This window comes from Garra rufa, chromosome 6, assembly GCF_049309525.1.
Source record: "Garra rufa chromosome 6, GarRuf1.0, whole genome shotgun sequence".
NCBI classification, from domain to species: Eukaryota; Metazoa; Chordata; class Actinopteri; order Cypriniformes; family Cyprinidae; genus Garra; species Garra rufa.
Window position 1 is genome coordinate 20,986,615 of NC_133366.1, and position 19,738 is coordinate 21,006,352.

The following is a 19,738-nucleotide window of genomic DNA, read 5'->3' on the forward strand; positions in this document are numbered from 1 at the left end:
TCCATCGCCACTTGTAAGCTCTTTCAGTAGCTGTGGTCAATGTATCAGTATTTTAGTTTCCGAGTTGTGTTGCGGTAAAAATAGCAACAGGTAGCACCAGTAGCTCACAGGGTGCAACCATTTAACGTCGTCGAAATAATGACGCCCTCCTAAAGACCAAAATGTGTATAAAACAATGTGGATTTTTTAAATAACCTAAATTATTAACGGGTTTTCTTTGGTATATCAGCTGTAAAGACAAGGTTACACAAGCTATTTGAGTCCATATATTAAAATAAGCAACTAAAATAATTGTTTAAAAAAATGTTCAGTTGTTTGTGATTAAAAATAAGGATTAAGGAGTTTCTATTAGTAAAATATTTTAGGAAATATGTATACATTATAAAAATGCAGCTGGCATTTTTCCAGGTCTAAAAATAACAAATTATTAAAATTGTATAAATTATTATGTATGTTATGAAAAAAAAAAAAACATTATACATTAATTTTTTTTTTAATTCATCTTGAGGCCCCCTAGATGCCTTGTTCTGCATAGTTCAGCCAAAATGTACAATTCTGTTATTGTTTATATAAGCACTTTTTTAGTCCAAACAATGAAAGTGAATGATGACCATGTGCTGTCAATTTACAAAAGCAAACAAAGCACCATAAAATAAATGTAGTTGATTGACTCATGCACTGCAAACCAAGTCTTCTGAAGCCATTTGATAGCTTCGTGCACTGCAAAAAGTCTTATCTTAGTATTTTTGTCTTGTTTCTAGTCAAAATATCAAAAAATTCTTTAATTAAGATGCATGCACCAGATAAGCAAAATTACATTAGATATTTATTTCCTTAAAATAAGTAAAATTATCTGCCAATGCGGTCAATAAAATACTCTTGATTTAAGAATATTTTACTCACCCCACTGGCAGATAATTTGACTTCTTTCCAGGAGGGAAAAATAAATTAAGTTTACTTAATAAAAAGACTAAATATCTTATGTCCTTTTGCTTATCTAGTAACTACATCTTAATTTAAGATTTTACTTTTAATTTAAGAATTTACTACCAGTTACTATATTGCGTTACTCAACAAAAAAAGTAACTAATTGTGCTACTTAGTTACTTTTTATGCAAAGTAATGCATTGTGTTATGCTGCTTTTACATTACTTTTTGTAATCTGGGCCCAGCTTGCTAATTTGTTTTTTAATAACAAACCCCCAAAGGTTACATTTTTGGCACCTGTAAAGGCCTTTCATACCAAAAATGAAATTAATAAGCCTCAGGCTGAAGAAATGACATCTGCCTCTGCACATCACTCCCATTTTCTCTCAACACAGAGACAGGAGAAGGGAAAACAAAGTAACTTGCCATACTATTTGAAAAAGTAACTTAGATAGAAAGTAATGTGTTACTTGTTACTTGAAAAAAAGTAACCCCCAACACTGCTTATGCCTGTATATAATCACATAAAAATTGCACAAATAATATTTGATTGTTACAATGTATGAGGAGAATTATATGATATTAGAAGACTGGGAATTCATATAAGCCCCATTCTGACTGTCAGCTCAAATCCGATTTTTGTGCAAATCTGATTGAAATCTGATCATATTTGAATAGTCTAAAAGGCAACAAACTACACGGAATCTGATTTTTGCTAATCCATTTCGAACTACATTTATAGATTTTATAGACAGTTTCAAAATTCTTGTTTAATTTTTTTGAAATATTAGAGTCAAATCTCATTTTGTCACTCCATAATTCAGAAAATAATTAGAACAGGCAGAAAACTGTTTTTTGGGGAATAAAATGATGTATAAAATCAAGCAAATTAAATATGAACAAATCCAATGTGAACAAAGAATAAAAATGTAAAGTTTGGTGTGTGTAAGCGCTACTGAAGTGAACATTTATGGCTTAGTGTAGGAGAAAAAAACTCTTTTTGAGAAAACGGCCTTTAAAAATATGTATTGTAATTGAAATCTATTGACACAAATAGATAAAGTGCTATAAAAGAAACACTTAACACTGTCTTTCGGATGTTTTCTTTCCACTAGTCTGAAAAAACACTTTATGAAAAACCAAAAAGCCCAAAATCTCAAACTTGGCAGGTGCATGAAAAAACAGTATTTTTACCTGCAGTGTCTGCCCTTAAAGGAGTAGTTCACTTTCAGAACAAAAATTTACAGATAATGTACTCACCCCCTTGTCATCCAAGATGTTCATGTCTTTCTTTCTTCAGTCATAAGGAAACTTATATACTTTTTAATCTCGAGTGCTCATCTTGCTAGACATCTTGCTAGACTAAAAATGAAAATTAACCCATCGTTTTGCTAGATAAGAGCCTTCTTTCCTCGGCTGTGATCGTTTAGAGCCCTTTGAAGCTGCATTTAAACTGCATTTTGGCAGTTCAAACTCGGGGGCACCATAGAAGTCCATTATATGGAGAGAAATCCTGAAATGTTCACTCAAAAAACATAATTTCCCTACAACTGAAGAAAGACATGAACATCTTGGATGACAAGGGGGTGAGTACATTATCTGTAAATTCTTGTTCTGAAAGTGAACTACTCATTTGTGACCCTGGACCACAAAACCAGTCTTAAGTCGCTGGGGTATATTTGTAGCAATAGCCAAAAATACATTGTATGGGTCAAAATTATTGATTTTTTTATGCCAAAAATCATTAGGAAATTAAGTAAAGATCATGTTCCATGAAGATTTTTTGTAAAATTCCTACTATAATTATATCAAAATGTATTTTTTTATTAGTAATATGCATTGTTAAGAACTTAATTTGGAGAACTTTAAAGGTGATTTTCTCAGCATTTTGATTTTTTTGCACCCTCAGATTCCAGATTTTCAAATAGAAGTATCTCGACCAAATATTGTCCTATCCTAACAAACCATACATCAATAGAAAGCTTATTTATTCAGCTTTCATATGATGTATACATCTCAGTTTTGTAAAATGTAACCTTTGACTGGTTTTGTGGTCCAGGGTCACATTTAAGTGTAATACAGGTACCTACTCAAGGTAGCCACCATGTTGATATCACATGACCAGCTGACATTATGTAGGTAATGTAAGAAAATGTATTCAACACTATTACTAATATGATGTCTATGACAATGCATGTGTAGCATAAAATAAGCAGTGTAGAAAGTAACATTGTGTGTTTATTTTTTTTTTCCTCTGTTCTCTGTCTTCCTCCCTCTTCCTGTTACACTCCTCAGTAAATGGAATACCGAACAGCCAAATCACTACCCCCAAATCCGCCAAATCCTCCAGTTCCTCCCCGACCAGCCCCCGCAGTATGCGCAACTTCAAGGTAAACCGGTTGGCATGGCAACAAGCTTCCACTGTGCTGCTAATCAGTTTACTGGGAAAACATGGCGACTTTTAGAATAGATTATTTCTTCATCAAGTCAAAAAATAAGATCAGGCTTCGGGATGCTGACTCGTGAATGACAATATCATAACACTCTCGCTCATGATAAAGAGTTTGGTGAGACTCCTTAAATTACTGCATCGCAAAACCCTGAAATTTCTTCAGGTTAGAGTGATGACACTTTATAATCGTATGCTAACTTTACTTTTTCCCTAAGTGGTTGTCTGTATAGTGGTTGTGTAGTATCAGTATTGTTTCAGAATTATCTTGTAAGGACATTGAAGTCCTCAACAGCACTTGTAGCAGAAAATCCTCTCTGATAGGCCTAATCACTCCTATTCTTGGAAGCATCGTGAGTCTAGGCATTGAGATCTTGCTGAGATCTGACTGCAGATCTGTAATTAAACCTGAGGTCAAAGTCAAGCATGATCATAGCCTCGAGAACTCCTGGTGATAATCTGCTTAACTGACCTGTCTATTAGACAGTAAGCTTCTTGCCGTACGGCTGCTATCTTTAAAGCCTCTTGAAAGCACCAAGGAGAAACTGCTTGGCAAGGAGACGCTTTTTAGAGTGGATTTAGTGGTAGATTTAATAGTGAATATTGAGTTATTTTGGAAACACTCACTAAGTCAACTTATAGAAAAAAACATCTTCGAGAGAGAGATCAATACATCATGGATTTCAGAAGAGATCTCGATGTGCCACATATTATGCTTAGATTTGCCACGCTATTGATTCTGGAATCAAAATTCTGACATTTGGAATTTAAATGAATAAATATGACATTATTTGGCCAATGTTAAACATAGTAATTTAATCTCTTGTACACTTGCATTCAAAAGTTTAGCATCAGTAAGATTTTGAATGTTTTTGATGTCTTTTATGCTCATCAAAGCTGCTTTATTTGATTAAAAATAGAAAAAACAGTAATATTATGAAATATTATTGGAATTTAATGTAGTGGTTTTCTAGTTTAATATTCTTTAAAATAGAATTTATTCTTACTATGCAAAGCTGAATTTTCATCAGCCATTACTCCTGTCTTTAGTGTCAAATGATCCTTCAGAAATCGTTCTAATATGCTGATTTATTATTAATGTTGAAAACCATTGTGCTGCTTAATATTTGTTTGTTTTTTTGAAACCTGTGATACTTTTTTGAGGATCCTTTGATGAATAAAATGTTAAAAAGAACAGCATTTATTTTAAATAGAAATCCTTTGTAAATATACTCACTACTGCAGGGCTATTCAATTGGCGGCCCGCGGGCCCGCCAATCATCTTCGTCCGGCCCGAGGGAGCAGCAGGTGGCTTGAATTAGTTTGTCCACTAGGTGGCGGGCCAGCCAAAAAAGAAAAGCAAGAGAGCCAAGAACAACAACAATCTACCGGAGATCGCAACATCAATAGACGGCAGATTTGACAAGCGCTTGTAGGGCTCCAGACTGCGACCAAATTGTCCCATTTTTTCTGCCAGTGCGACTAAATTTTGTGAGCGGTCGCACTGGCGCGACCACTGCGTTATTCAACTCATAAGCGCTGCTATTTCTGTTTCATATGAGAAACATTAAACGGCAAACGAAGCGAAAGAGAAACCAAAGCGCGCCATGTTTGAGCTGCGCAGCGCGGACCGTTTATCAGCTCGGACCGCAACTTGTCCAAGCTCAGAACAGCCTCTGGAACCAAAGTTGATTTCGCGACACTGTTACTGCACAGTGCTGCGAGATCCAGTGAAAAGCGTTTGAATTTGCCCAGAATGAATTAAGGTTGCTGAAAGATCAGTGAGAATCATTCAAATTCTGCTCAGAATTCTGTTATTAACAGCGCTGATGTAGGCTATGTCAGACAACCAGAAGTCACACCAACTTAAGCAAAGTCGAATGTTATTACTGTATTCATTTCAGGGTTTGTACAACCTTTTGAGAGAGAAATTCAAGCACTTTTCAATGACTTTCAAGCATTTTGCACAACCATTTTCAGCACTTTAAAGCTCTTATGATCCAATTTGAATGTTATTTTGATGGCCAAAATATACTTTGTGGTAAACAAACACTTATGTAAAATTAAAAACATAAAATAACGATTATAACCAGTATATGGCAATAATAATCTGTATATTTTATGCATACAATTTATAATTTATGTGAAGATTGTTTTAAAATCACCTAAATTAAAAGCTGTTATATATTTCAGAGCCTATTAAATGTTGGGCTTTCAATTCTATTGTAATGTTGAATGGACATAATTAATATGTAAAACTGAGAGAAAATTCATTTAATAGAGACACCAGTAGCAATATTGATATCAATAATTCATTAATAATAGGCTACTTGGTAAAAAGATGCTATTAAACACATATTTAAAAATACTTTATTGTTTCTACCTTAATTTGGAGGTTCATTGTAAATATGCGATTATTCATGATTAATTACAAAAAAATGTGTGATTTTTTTTAATTGATTGACAGACAGCACCTTAACCTTTTATAGATGTTGGTGTTGGTAATATTAGTTCATTTTAGTGAATATGCATTTCAATGTAATTATATAGGCCCCCTAGAAAAAGATCGGGATGGCCCCCATCCCCTTGGCCCGCTTCAAATTTCCAGTTCAATAATCCGGCCCTCAAATGGATCTAATTGAATAGCCCTGCACTACTGTTTAAAGTTTGGGGTCAGTCATTTTTTCTTTCTTTCTTTGCTTGAAAGAAATTAATACTTTTTTTCACCAAGGATGTGTTAAAATGATAAAAAGTGATAGAAAAGACTTATATTGTTTGAAAATATTTATATTTTGAATAAATGCTGTTCTTTTTCATTTTTTATTTATTAAAGAATCCTAAAAAAAGTATCACAGGTTCCAAAAAATATTAAGCACCACAACTGTTTCCAAGATTGCAATAAATCAGCATATTAGAATGATTTCTATAGGATTGTGTGACAATGAAGACTGCAGTGATGGCTGATGAAAATTCCGTTTTGCATCACAGAAATAAATAATATTTTAAAATATATTAAAATAGAAAACTGCAATCATATTTCATAATATAACTTTTTTTCTGTATTTTTGAGCATTTTTCCTAAGGAACTCTAATATGATCTCTGAGACTAAAATCTGAAATGAAGTTAAATGCTAGTTAAGTAAAATATTATATTACATTTTATTAAGTCTATCAAACTATATAAACCCAGTGTCTGTGCAAATTGAGAAATATTCTGTTTTCAGAAATCTGTGAATGTCTATTATGAATAGTATTCTTTTGTGTTTCTATACTCGATGTATGGTTGGATGACTGGTTTGATGGAAAATTGCTTGTCAGGCTGGTTCTTTGCATATTGTTCCTGAGCAAATTTTAGATTAGAGCAAACGCGCCAACGTTGTGGTTACATAAATATCTTCCCACTTGCCTTTAGTTTAGTTGCAACAAGCGGATGGGAGTCCCCCTCCGTCTCTCTGTACAGGTATTATGAAACTCTGCCTTTTGTAGCAGCATTCAAATGAGCTGCAGTTTCTTCTGGGTATTCAAGTTTTTAGTTGGGATCTTATAGAAATGTGACCCTGAGCCACAGAACTTAAGTCTTAAGTAGCACAGGTATATTTGTAGCAATAGCCAACAATACATTGTATGGGTCATAATTATCAATTTTTCTTTTATGCCAAAATCATTAGGATATGAAGTAAAGATCATGTTCCATTTAGATATTTTGTAAATTTCCTATTGTAAATATATAAAAAAAATAATTTTGATTAGTAATATACATTGCTAAGAACTTAATTTAGACAACTTTAAAGGCAATTTTCTCAATATTTAGATTTTTTTGCATCCTCAGATTGCAGATTTTCAAATAATTGTATCTCAACCAAATATTGTTTATACATCAATGGAAAGCTTTTTTATTCAGATGATGTATAAATCTCAATTTAACTAGTTATGTGGCCCAGGGTCACAAATTATTGCATGTTGGTATCAGTCAATTTAAAGGCATAGTATTTGCCTTTTTATTTCAATCAGCTTTGCATCTGAGAATTTGAATCCTTCAAAACTGCAATAAATACCCAACTGTTACTTGTGTACCTAGAAGAATCCTGTGGCCTCTATTAAACCAGCTTTAACCAGGATGCTGCCAGTATTTGTCTCCATTGGCTTACTTAGTCTTCTCTCACATGTCACTGTCACGTCAGTTTAATTCTTACATGGCTGCTGAATCTAGATAACATGCAGGCTTTTTAACCATACTTATTTGCCAGACCATTTTAGATCTAGACAAGGTTCATTTTTTTGTATGTGTGTGTCTCAGTCACAGACAGCTCTTTTTGTCTTCTCATCAGCCATTTATTTCACTAAGGATGACGCTTAGTGTCAGATGGCAGTATGTTATTGATTAAAAATAATATGCTTTATAATATGCTTTTATATTGAAGGTTTAGTATAACCGCATATTTGCTATTTGCTACTATATATAGTATAAGATTGCTTTTCTTTGCACTAGGGTTGGGCAGTATAGCAGACATTAATGATTTGGTGATAAATATCATATTGCCTTTAATTAACTTTTATTTGTTATTTATAATTCTGTCATTAATTACTCTCCCACATGTCGTTCCAAACACGTTTATCTTTGGAACACAAATTAAGATATAATTGATCAAATCCATGAGCTTTCTGACCCTGCATAGACAACAGCACAACTGACACATTCAAGGCCCAGAAAGGTAGTAAGAACATCATTAAAATAGTCCATGTGACATCAGTCATTTAACTGTAATGTTATGATGTTTCTAGTTGAAATTGTTGAGTAACGTCGTTTTTTTTGTTTTCTTTGCACACAAAAAGTATTCTCGTAGCTTCATAACATTAAGGTTGAACCACCACATGGACTATTTTAACAATGTCCTTACTACCTTTCTAGGCTTTAAACATGGTAGTTGCATTGCTGTCTATGCAGGGTCAGGAATCTCTCAGATTTCATCCAAAATATCTTTATCGTTGAAATATTTTGACTATTTTTGTAATTTTGACTTTATACTCAAACATTTTTTTTTTCAAATATTTTGACTTTATTCTCATAATTTCAACTTTGTTCTCGAAATATTTTGACTTCATTCCCTAAACATTTTGACTTTATTCTCGAAACATTAACTTTATTTTTGTAATTTTGACTTTATTCTTATAATTTTGACTTTATTCATGTAATTTTGACTTTGTTCTCGAAATATTTTGACTTTATTTTCTAAACATTTTGACTTTATTCTCGAAACACTTCAACTTTATTCTCATAATTTTGACTTTATTGTCAAAATATTTTGACTTTATTCTTGTAATTTCAACTTTATTCTCAAAATATTTTGACTTTTCTCTAAACATTTTAACTTTATTCTTGAAACACTTCAACTTTATTCCCGTTATTTTAACTTTATTTTATCATTTTGACTTTATTCATGTGATTTCGACTTTATTCTCGTAATTTTGACTATTTTCGAAACATTTCGACTTTATTTTTGAAATATTTAAACTTTATTCTCGAAATATTTTGACTTTATTCTTGTAATTTTGACTTTATACTCAAACATTTATTTTTTTCCAAATATTTTGACTTTATTCTCATAATTTCAACTTTGTTCTCGAAATATTTTGATTTCATTCCCTAAACATTTTGACTTTATTCTCGAAACACTAACTTTATTTTTGTAATTTTGACTTTATTCTTATAATTTTGACTTTATTCATGTAATTTTGACTTTGTTCTCGAAATATTTTGACTTTATTCTCTAAACATTTTAACTTTATTCTTGAAACACTTCAACTTTATTCTCATAATTTTGACTTCATTGTCAAATATATTGACTACATTCTTGTCAATTCGTCTTCGTTGTAGAAATATTTTGATTTTATTCTCTGAACATTTTGACTTTATTCTTGAAACACTTTAACTTTATTCACATTATTTGGACTTTATTCTCGTAATTTGGACTGTTTTCTAAACATTTCGACTTTATTTTTGAAATATTTAAACTTTATTCTCGAAATATTTTGACTTTATTCCTGTAATTTTGACTTTATTCTCTAAATATTTCAACTTTATCCTCGTAATTTCAACATTATTCGCAAAAATATTAAGATTCTCGTAATTAGTTTTTTTTTTTTTTTTTACGTGGCACTAAAACACTGTCGTAAGTTTGCACATAAGGGTGAGTAATTAATTTTAATTTTTGGATGAGCTATCCCTTTAATGGTTCGTTTGATGTTAAAAATACTTTCTTAATACCTTTAAGATAAACTGCATAAATAACTTTTTTATATATATATCGCCCAGCCCTATCACTGTAGTATATAAATAAAACATCTATGGTGCTTCTAAATAGTTTTAAATGTTTTAGGTTTTTGTGACTTATTTTATGTCTGTTTGCAGATTCCAGCACATCACTCCTCTGCAACCAATGTGAATGGCTCCTCTGAGACTTCTCAACAACACAACAACAGTGTGAGCCCTGAAGGTAAACGTCCACCCGCTATGAATCACTGTCATGCACTCACTCACCTTAGATCTTGTTCCGTTTCAAGTCCAGAAGTCCCCAAAGGGCATTTCAGGGGCATGACAAGGTTTGGCGGTAAAAGTGCTGACACATGCCACTCTGTGCCACATTTGCTCAGACACCACACACACTCTCCCACACTTTCACACACTGTGGTGGCAGTGTATGAGCAAACGTCCCTGCTCAGCAGTGCATGAGTCACAATGACCTTCAGCTATTTGTCTGCATAGTGCACTAACCAAATTCAAACTGCTGGATGCGGATATTGGGGCTAATCTGTTTTTGGAGGGTTTTGCAAAACATCCCTTCAATATTGTTTTCTCCTGAAAATGATGTTGTTACAGTCTGATATGTCTAATGTGTTGGTTTCTTCCTTTTAGTTAATGGAAACAGGAACCTTACTGCTTCCACTATTTTGGACAAGTACAAAATTGGCAAAGTTATAGGTGATGGGAACTTCGCTGTGGTGAAGGAGTGTGTCGAAAGGTATGAAAATGACTAGTTGCAAAAGACTTTAAGATGTTTTTTTTCTGTTATGTTCTGTCAGAAAAAGTTAAAATGGCTTTTCGGAGTCAATTAAATTGTTGAATTTAGTTTGTTCTGCCTTCTAAGTTTGTTATTGTCACGATCTCTGCATCTAGATTCAGTTTTCCTGTTTCTATTTTTAGACTAAAATGTTCAAAGGAAGATCTCTAGTGCACTGAAAGGACATCCAGCTTATAAATTGGTTCCTGAGGCTCTGAATGCACTCAAAACAGACCTTCATTAAGCTCTCTGAGATGAAGTCTGTTGCTCTGTTTCTTTCCACAGATCCACTGGAAAGGAGTTTGCACTGAAGATCATCGATAAAAACAAATGCAGAGGCAAAGTGAGTTGGACTTTTTGTGACACCAGCCAATGGAAAGAGTGAATTGAGAAAATACAAGCCATGAAACTGTATTTTGCATAGTTTTTTATTGATAATACATATATTTTGTCCTTACGACAATGCAATTAGCTGTTTATGAGTTTTGAGCACTGGTTGCAAGGTTGGGTTATTGCACTGTGAATTATTTACACCTTAGTGGCCTGTGCAATTTTTGGTCCATTTAATTTAATAAGATTATATTTTATGTGTTGCCATTTATCCAGTATGCAGCCATTTCTGCAAGTCATAGGAGAACGTTGGTCAACAGATAAGACCCAATTTATTCTAAAGATGTTCAATGGCATTTAAAGTATAGTTCACCCAAAAAGTAATTTAATTACTCTAAACCTTTGTTCATCTTCAGAACACAAATGAAGATATTTTTAATGAAATCCAAGAGCTGACTGACATGTTCCCAGACCCAGAAACATAGCAAGGACATCTGTAAATTAGTCCATGTGACATCAATGGTTCAACCGTAATTTCACAAAGCTATGAGAATATTTTTTGTGTGACTTTATTCAGCAATTCTTCTTAGGGTTAGAAAGCTCTCGGATTTCATCAAAAATATCTTCATTTGTGTTCTGATGATAAACAAAGGTCTTACGGCTTTGGAACGACATGAGGGTGAGTAATTCATGACAGAATTTTTATTTTTAGGTGAACCATCCTTTTGAAAAAATTTTCTGCAGACCAGTAGTTCTTCTATACCGAACTCAATAAATAATTTCTTTATGGATCTCCCTTTATGCCCAAGGGTTTCAGTGGTAAAGTTCCTCCCTAAACTGTTGCAACAAAGTTGTAATGTCATTGTATACTGCAAAATTTAGATTTCTTTTGACTGGAATAGCAAGACCTGTTATTTAGAAGGGGTGTTCACATACTTTTGGCCATGTATGAATGATATGTACACAGCAGTTATATTGCTGGCCAATGTCTCATGATCTAATTTCAGGCTGTGCTTTAACCGAGGAAGTTAGTTTCCTGTTTGCCTGGTTTCCTGCAAGAGCAAACCTCAGGAATTCATGCAGATTTGTGCCTCGGCAGCTAAAGACAAAAGAACGCTAAGAGTTGATGTACGGTTGGGAATTTGCTGTGACACATGTTTTGAACACACAGGAGCACCTGATCGAGAACGAGGTGGCGGTGTTGAGGCGTGTTAAGCATCCTAATATCATCATGCTGATTGAGGAGGTGGATACACCCACTGATCTCTATCTAGTCATGGAACTTGTGAAGGTACTGTTTGTTAGTCGCCTCTTATATGGTCTGATACGGTCTATACAGTCTGCATGCATGTTTTTGTTTATTTAGTACTGACCTGAATAAGATATTTCACATAAAATGTTTACACATAGTTCAATTCAATTCAATTCAAGTTTATTTGTATAGCGCTTTTTACAATACAAATTGTTGCAGAGCAGCTGTACAAAAGTTTTAGGCTACTACAATATATTTAGTAGCTTATTAGTGGTGAATACTGTATGTTGAGTCGATGTACATATGATATAAATATTAAAATCAGTAACTGTGTAATCAAACAGATGATGAACACTAATTGCAATGGTTATGTGCTGTAATCGACTTGTAGGAAAATTATGTAGTGCTGTATGTTGTTTCAAGGCTGGCATCATCTGCGGTCCTCTGAGGGGTTGGCATCATCTCTTCTTCTGAATCCGGGCTGAATCTTGTGTAAACCCTAGTAACCACGGGATGGAAATCCCGTGGCAGAGACAGAGAAACAAAGAAATAATTAGCGTAGCTGCTGTTCCAACTTCCGACCAAACAAAAATGATGTGTTTAGCCCAAGCTGAGGAATATTAATGTGCATTTGATCAGATGTAACTGAAATTACAACGTTATGAGATACATTATGTGAATGCTTGGCTAAAGTCCATAAGAGAAAATAATAGTTGAATTTATAAAAATGACCCCATTCAAAAGTTTACACCCCCTTGATTTTTAATACTCTGTTGTTACCGGAATGATTCACATCTGTTGTATTTTTTTTTTTTTTTTTTTTTTTTTTGTGATAGTGATAGTGATAGTTGTTCATGAGTCCCTTGTTTGTCCTGAACAATTAAACTGACTGCTGTTCTGTCATTCAGGTCCCACAATTTTTTAGTTTTCCAGCATTTTTGTGTATTTGAACCCTTTCCAACAATGACTGTATGATTTTGAGATCAATCTTTTCACACTGAGGACAACTGAGGGACTCATATGCAACTATTACAGAAGCTGCAAACGCTCAGAAGGAAAAACAATGCGTTAAGAGCTGGGGGGTGAAAGCTTTTGAACAGAATGGAGATGTGTACATTTTTCTTATTTTGCCTAAATATCATTTTTTTTTCATTTAGCACTGCCCTTTGGAGGCTACAGGACATAGTTACATGTTTCCCAGAAAACAAAATAAGTTTAATTTACCCTGATCTTCAAATTCAAATGTGAAATATCTTATTCAGGTCAGTACTAATGTATGATCCATCTTATTTTGATAAAATAATTAACATTTTGCAGATTCTGAAAGGGGGATGTAAACTTTTGACCTCAACTGCATATATAATTCTTAGATTTTTAATATATCATTTGATTTTTATTTGTATATCTGTGTGTTTCAGGGTGGAGATCTGTTTGATGCAATCACCTCCTCGTCAAAATACACTGAAAGAGATGCCAGTGTAATGGTATATAACCTGGCGGCAGCTCTCAAATATCTGCACAGAATGTGTATCGTCCATCGAGACATCAAACCTGAGAATCTGCTGGTACGCACATATACACAGAAAAACAAATCCACAAAAGAGACATTAAATATACATTATACAGGTACCTACACACCTTCCACAGAGACAATAAATCTGGAAATACTGTGATTCATGGAATTTTTAAACATTCACAGCAGTACAAATATACAAAACCTGTAAAGAAAACAACTTTGCACTTTGTACATTGAAAATGACTTATGTCAAGAGAAAAAATGTAAATCCTGGTGGATAAAAATAATCCTTTTGCCTTTCATTTTGTGTGTCGTAGGTGTGTGAGTACCCTAATGGTACAAAGTCTTTAAAGTTGGGTGATTTTGGCTTGGCCACAGTGGTTGAAGGGCCGCTGTACACTGTTTGTGGAACACCCACTTATGTTGCTCCGGAAATCATAGCAGAGTCAGGGTAAGAATCACTGATTGTTTTATCATATCGTTAATGTTTTTCTAAAGTGTTATTGCTATGAAGCACGAACAGCTGTTTAATAGCCTTCAAAATGCTGGAGCTTAACGTTACTGACTGTGTCTTCCTGTCTGGCACTGCCACAGCTATGGGCTAAAGGTGGACATATGGGCAGCTGGAGTAATTACCTACATCCTCCTATGTGGCTTCCCACCTTTCCGCAGGTACCACAAGATAATACCTGCTCAGTCCTTCATGTCAATAAACTACAGTGTTTTAAATCTAATGCTTAGTCTCATATTGCTCATGTTTTGTTTGTGTCTTTGTGCTTTGCATTTGTTTTTTATAGTGAGAATAACCTGCAGGAGGATCTATTTGACCAGATCCTTATTGGGCGTTTAGAGTTTCCATCACCCTTTTGGGACAATATCACAGATTCTGCTAAAGTGAGTATAGACCAAAGACATTATGACAACAGTTAATGCAATAGTTTGCCTAAAACATAAATGTGCTAGAAATGTGCCCACCCAAACGCTATCCAAGATGTAGATGAGTTTGCTTTATAATTGGAACAGATTTGGAGAAACTTAGCATTACATCACTTGCTCACCAATGGATCCTCTGCAGTGAATGGGTGCCGTCAGAACGAGAGTTCAGACAACTGATAAAAACATCAGAATAATCTACAAATAATCCATGCAACGTCGCAAATCCACACAGTTAATGTCTTGTGAGGCAAAAAACTGCGTGCTTGTAATAAATCCATAATTGAGGCATTTTCAATATTTGATATATACAGTCAAACCAAAATTTATTTAGACACCTTCAACATTTCTCACATTATCACAGTTTATTCGCTATAATTTAGAAAATGGTAATAACATATGACAAGAACTCAAGAGTTAAACTGTTAGAACAAATTTATCTTGATAATGCCAGATAACTTTGATAGAAAGGTATGTAACAAAACATGGTCAGGTCAAAGAGTCAAATCAAATTTTTGGTCCCAAACACATTTTACAGTACATTAATTGATGTACTGGAGTTGCATGGATTATTGTAATGTTTTTATGTTGTTTGGACTCTCATTCCGATGGCGCCCATCCACTGTAGAGGATCCATTAGTGAACAAGTGATGTAATGCTAAATTTCTCAAAATATGTTCCAATGAAGAAACAAACTTATCTACATCTTGTATGACCTGAGGTTGAGTGAATTTGCAGCAACTTTAAATTTTTTGGCTGAACCATTTCTTTAGCTTTCTTAAAACACACTGTCTCACTCTCACTCATTTATCCTGACATCCTTCACTCTTTATGCTATATTTTCTGTCCTGACTGCACCCTACTCTGTTTCATCCTACTCACATCATTATATCATCTCATTCACATCCTCCCCCTCTCACATCCACCCCATCCAGCTTTAGAACTGTTTTGCCTGCTGGGTTTTTACATCTTTCTCTGCACTGAATGACAGATTTTTTGCTGCGTATGCAAATGTGTATGGCAATATTTTCATTCTTTAACACGTTAATGGTCTTTTTAAAGGAAATCAGGCCAGTGTCTCCTTTGTCTGGTCTTAAAGTATTAGCTCACTTCCAGAATAAACATTTCCTGATAATTTAATCACACCCATTTCATCCCAGATGTTCATGTCAGAGGTCAAAGGTTTTTGAGGTAAACATTCCAGGATTTTTCTCCATATATTGGACTTCAATTGGGATCAACGGGTTGAAGGTCCAAATTGCAGTTTCAGAGCAGCTTCAAAGTGCTCTGCACAATCCCAGCCGAGGAATAAGGGTCTTATCTAGCAAAACAAACTTATCTAGTAAAAACCAATTATACACAACCACAAATGCTCGTCTTGCACTAGCTTGACTAGTGCATTGATCCCCATTGAAGTCCACTATGTGGAGGAAAATCCTGGAATGTTTTCTTCAAAAACCTTAATTTCTTTTTGACTGAAGAAAGACACATTTTGGATGACATGGGGCTAAATTGTAGTAAACTCTCTGTTTAAAAAATCTTTTTATTGAAAATATAATGATGTTGTGTTTGTACAGGAGTTGATTGGTCACATGCTGCAGGTGAATGTGGAGGCCAGATACACAGCGGACGATGTGCTGTCTCACCCCTGGGTAACGGTAAATGTGTGTGAATGGGTTTAGTGCTGTATGTATTTTTTTGTGACCATTGTGGAGTTAGATACAGGGCCTTGCGAAAGTATTCATACCCCTTCATTTTTACATTTTGTTATGTTGCTGCCTTATGTTAAACTACTTTAAATTACTTTTTCCCCCACATCAGTCTACAATCCATTCATCTAATGGCAAAGCAAAAAACAGGTTTTTAACATCTTTGCAAATTTATATATATACATTTTTTTTTTTTACAATTCCATTGCATAAGTATTCATACTGTATTCATATCTGGGACAGTTGACAAATTAAGCTCAGGAGCATTCTTATTGCTTGTAGATGTTACTACACTTCGAGTAAAGTTAACCTGTGTCAAATTGAATTTAATGTGTATGATTTGGAAAGGCACACACATCTTAATAAAACGTCTAACAACTGAAAATTCACATCAGGGCAATAAAACAAGCCCTGAGGTAAAAAAAATTGCTTTAGAGCTCAGAGACATGATTGCATCAAGCCACACATCTGGGGAAGAGTTCACAGAAGCATATAGTCTCCGTTACCCTTAATGGAAGAAGAGGAAACAACCTTAAAAGACGTGAGGCTGTAAAGGTGCTTCAGTACTGAGTTAAGGGTATGAATACTTATGCAACTTATTTCAGTTTTTATTTTTAATACATTAATGAAGTAATTTTTGCTTTGTCATTATGGTGCATGGAGTGTAGACTGATGTGGGAAATAGTAATTTTAAACAGTTTAACTTAAGGCAGCAATATAAAAAAAAATTGAAGGGGTATGAATAATTTTGCAAGAAACTGTAATGCATGTGCTACATTAAAGTATCAGATTTCTATTTATAAAATATAATACACCAAAATGTATTTTAGACATTATTGCATGTTAAGTAGCATGATTGGCCACAAAGAATTCATTCACACTCGCTTACTCATAAAACATTATTTGTGTCATTTTTGCTGTATTTGATTTGTTTCAAATTATTTTTCAAACTGAAACCTACAATTTAGTCTGAATGCTCTGGCGAACACAGATATATTGCTCGCCATAAGATTGGCCTAATCCACTAATCCACTTCAATAACCAACAGGAGGATGCTGCAATGGAAAACAATATGAAGATGGAGGTGGCAGGTAAACTCAAAAAGCACTTTAACTCTGTGCAGAAACAGAGCAACACTTCCCCTGGAGTCTCTGTTATTGTGGTAAGCACACACACTCACACACGAGAAACAGTCTGCACATCATAACTGCAGCTGCTGTCGTCTGTTAATATGCTACGCTAAAAAAAATAACCAATGTCATCCTCTCGGACCCTAATGATTAGTACTTGGATTACACGTAATTCCGAAGCATAGCCGTCACTGAAATTACAGCCACTGTGGACACCAGCATCAAATCAATCAGTTTGTCTCCCTCAGAGCTCATGACTTACATAACTGCTAAATCTCAGGAAATATTAGAGATTATTGTATTGTAAGCAAGCACAGGACAAATATGCCAGAGCTATGAAATAGGACATGACTTTGGAAAACATCACACCAGGCGCAAACAAAAAAATTGATTTTCATTTTCATTTTAAGTGATAATGACACTTTTGAAAACCTATAGGTTAAAAACTACCCACTATCCTTAATCCATAAGAGAGCGCTAACCAAAGATTTATGTATTTGTATATATTTTAATATGCTGTTTTTATGCTTATATTCAATGATTGAATATAATTTACTTAGAAAAAACTGTAAAAATACAGTAAAAAACGTAATATTCTGAAATAGTATTACTACTTAAAATAAGTGTATTCTCTTTGAATATATTTTATAATATAATTTATTCAGGTGATACAAAGCTGAATTTTCAGCAGCCATTACTCCAGTCTTCAGTGTCACATGGTCCTTCACAAATCGTTCTAATATTGATTCAATGCTCAAAAAAACTAACAAAGGAAAATAAATAAATGTGATAAATACAGAACCAAGCTTGTTGAAAAAAAAAAAATTGCTGAAGGACTCATCATAATTCTTTTATTGCTTGGCAGAGTTTTCTTTATGAGCGCAGAGGGAGACATGGAGACATGGGTGAAGCATTTTCAACCATTTCCACCCCCATGTCTTATTAAATTTCCATCCCAGTTCACTGCACCATAAACCTCTCACTGCCAGCCTTGTGTCTTAGTTCCTTTTCACTGTCATTAAGGTGTTTGTCTTTGTAAATGTGTTGTTTTCAGTGTTGTCACTGGTCTTCACCTTGTCTACATTGTTATGATCAAGAATATTGCCTGTCATTCATTTTTTTTAACTTGATTCCATCATGCAGGAAGGAAATTTTATTTTTGATATTTGAAATGAAAGAGATAGTTTACCCAAAATGGAAAATTCTGTTAATAATTATTCACCCTCATGTCGAATCGAACCTGTAAGACCTTTGTTCATCTTCCGAACACAAATCAAGATATTTTTGATTAAATCGGAGAGCTTTCTGTTTATGAATGTTCAAGGTCCAGAAAGGTAGTAAGGACATCAATGAAATAGTCCATGTGACATCAGTGGTTCAACCTTAATTTTACGAAGCTATAAGATTACACAAAGAAACAAAAATAACAACTTTATTTAATAGTTTCCTCTCTTCCATGCCAGTCTTTATGCATCGTAGTACTTTTGTTGAACGTACACCAAAGACTGATAACATTACGATTGAACCACTGATGTCTCATGGACTATTTTAATGATGCCCTTACTACCTTTCTGGGCCTTGAATGTGGTAGTTGCGTTGTCAGGAAGCTTTCGGATTTCAAAAGATCAAAAGTATCTTAATTTGTGTTCTGAAGATAAACTAAGGTCTTAATTTTTTTGGGTGAACTATACCTTTAAGAAATGAAATAACTGCTAAGTGGCAATTAAATATTTATGATATACAGTTGAGGTCAAAAGTTTATACACACCTTGCAGAATCTGCAAAATGTAATTTTTTATTTAGTACAAACTTGAATAAGATATTTCACATAAAATACATATATTTACATATAGTCCACTAGAGAAAATAATAGCTGAATTTATCAAAATTACCCTGTTCAAAGTTTTACATACACTTGATTCTTAATACTGTAAAACCTGAATTATACCTGAATGATCCACAGCTGTGTTTTTTATTTGTTCATGAGCCCCTTGTTTGTCCTGAACAGTTAAATTGCCTGCTGTTCTTCAGAAGAATCCTTCAGGTCCCACAAATTCTTTGGTTTTTCATAATTTTTGTGTATTTGAACCCTTTGCCTTTCATACTGATGACAATTTAGCAACTCATATGCAACTATTACATAAGGTTCAAACACTCACTGGTGCTCTAGAAGGAAAAACGACGCATTAAGAGTCAGGGGTGGAAACTTTTGAACAGAATTAAGATATGTAAATTTTTCTTGTTTTGCCTAAATATCATATTTTTTTATTTAGTACTGCCCTTCCGAAGCTACAGAAGATACTTGCATGTTTCCCAGAAGACGAAATAAGTTAAATTTACCCTGATCTTTAAATTAAAAAGTTTTCAATGCATTGTGTTTGCTTCAGAAGTATCAGTGAGCATTTGAACCTTGTGTAATAGTTGCATATGAGTC

At 34.0% G+C, this 19,738-nt stretch overlaps 1 protein-coding gene across 5 annotated transcripts in view; it reads left to right on the forward strand.

Moving 5' to 3' along the window:
• Positions 1-19,738, forward strand: part of dclk2a (doublecortin-like kinase 2a) — a 75,656-nt gene that overhangs the window by 46,803 nt on the left and 9,115 nt on the right. For 4 of the 5 annotated variants that reach the window (XR_012355708.1, XM_073842073.1, XM_073842075.1 and 1 more), the window contains exons 6-16: positions 3,223-3,317; positions 9,786-9,870; positions 10,290-10,395; positions 10,720-10,777; positions 11,936-12,055; positions 13,435-13,581; positions 13,850-13,983; positions 14,127-14,204; positions 14,330-14,426; positions 16,043-16,123; positions 17,223-17,336. Coding sequence is in view for 4 of the 5 variants with exons in the window: in XM_073842073.1 (XP_073698174.1) it covers positions 3,223-3,317; positions 9,786-9,870; positions 10,290-10,395; positions 10,720-10,777; positions 11,936-12,055; positions 13,435-13,581; positions 13,850-13,983; positions 14,127-14,204; positions 14,330-14,426; positions 16,043-16,123; positions 17,223-17,336 (1,115 nt within the window). In the remaining variant the exon portion in view is untranslated. The remainder of the gene's footprint in view (positions 1-3,222; positions 3,318-9,785; positions 9,871-10,289; positions 10,396-10,719; positions 10,778-11,935; positions 12,056-13,434; positions 13,582-13,849; positions 13,984-14,126; positions 14,205-14,329; positions 14,427-16,042; positions 16,124-17,222; positions 17,337-19,738) is intronic. The other variant, XM_073842074.1, reaches the window with a different exon arrangement.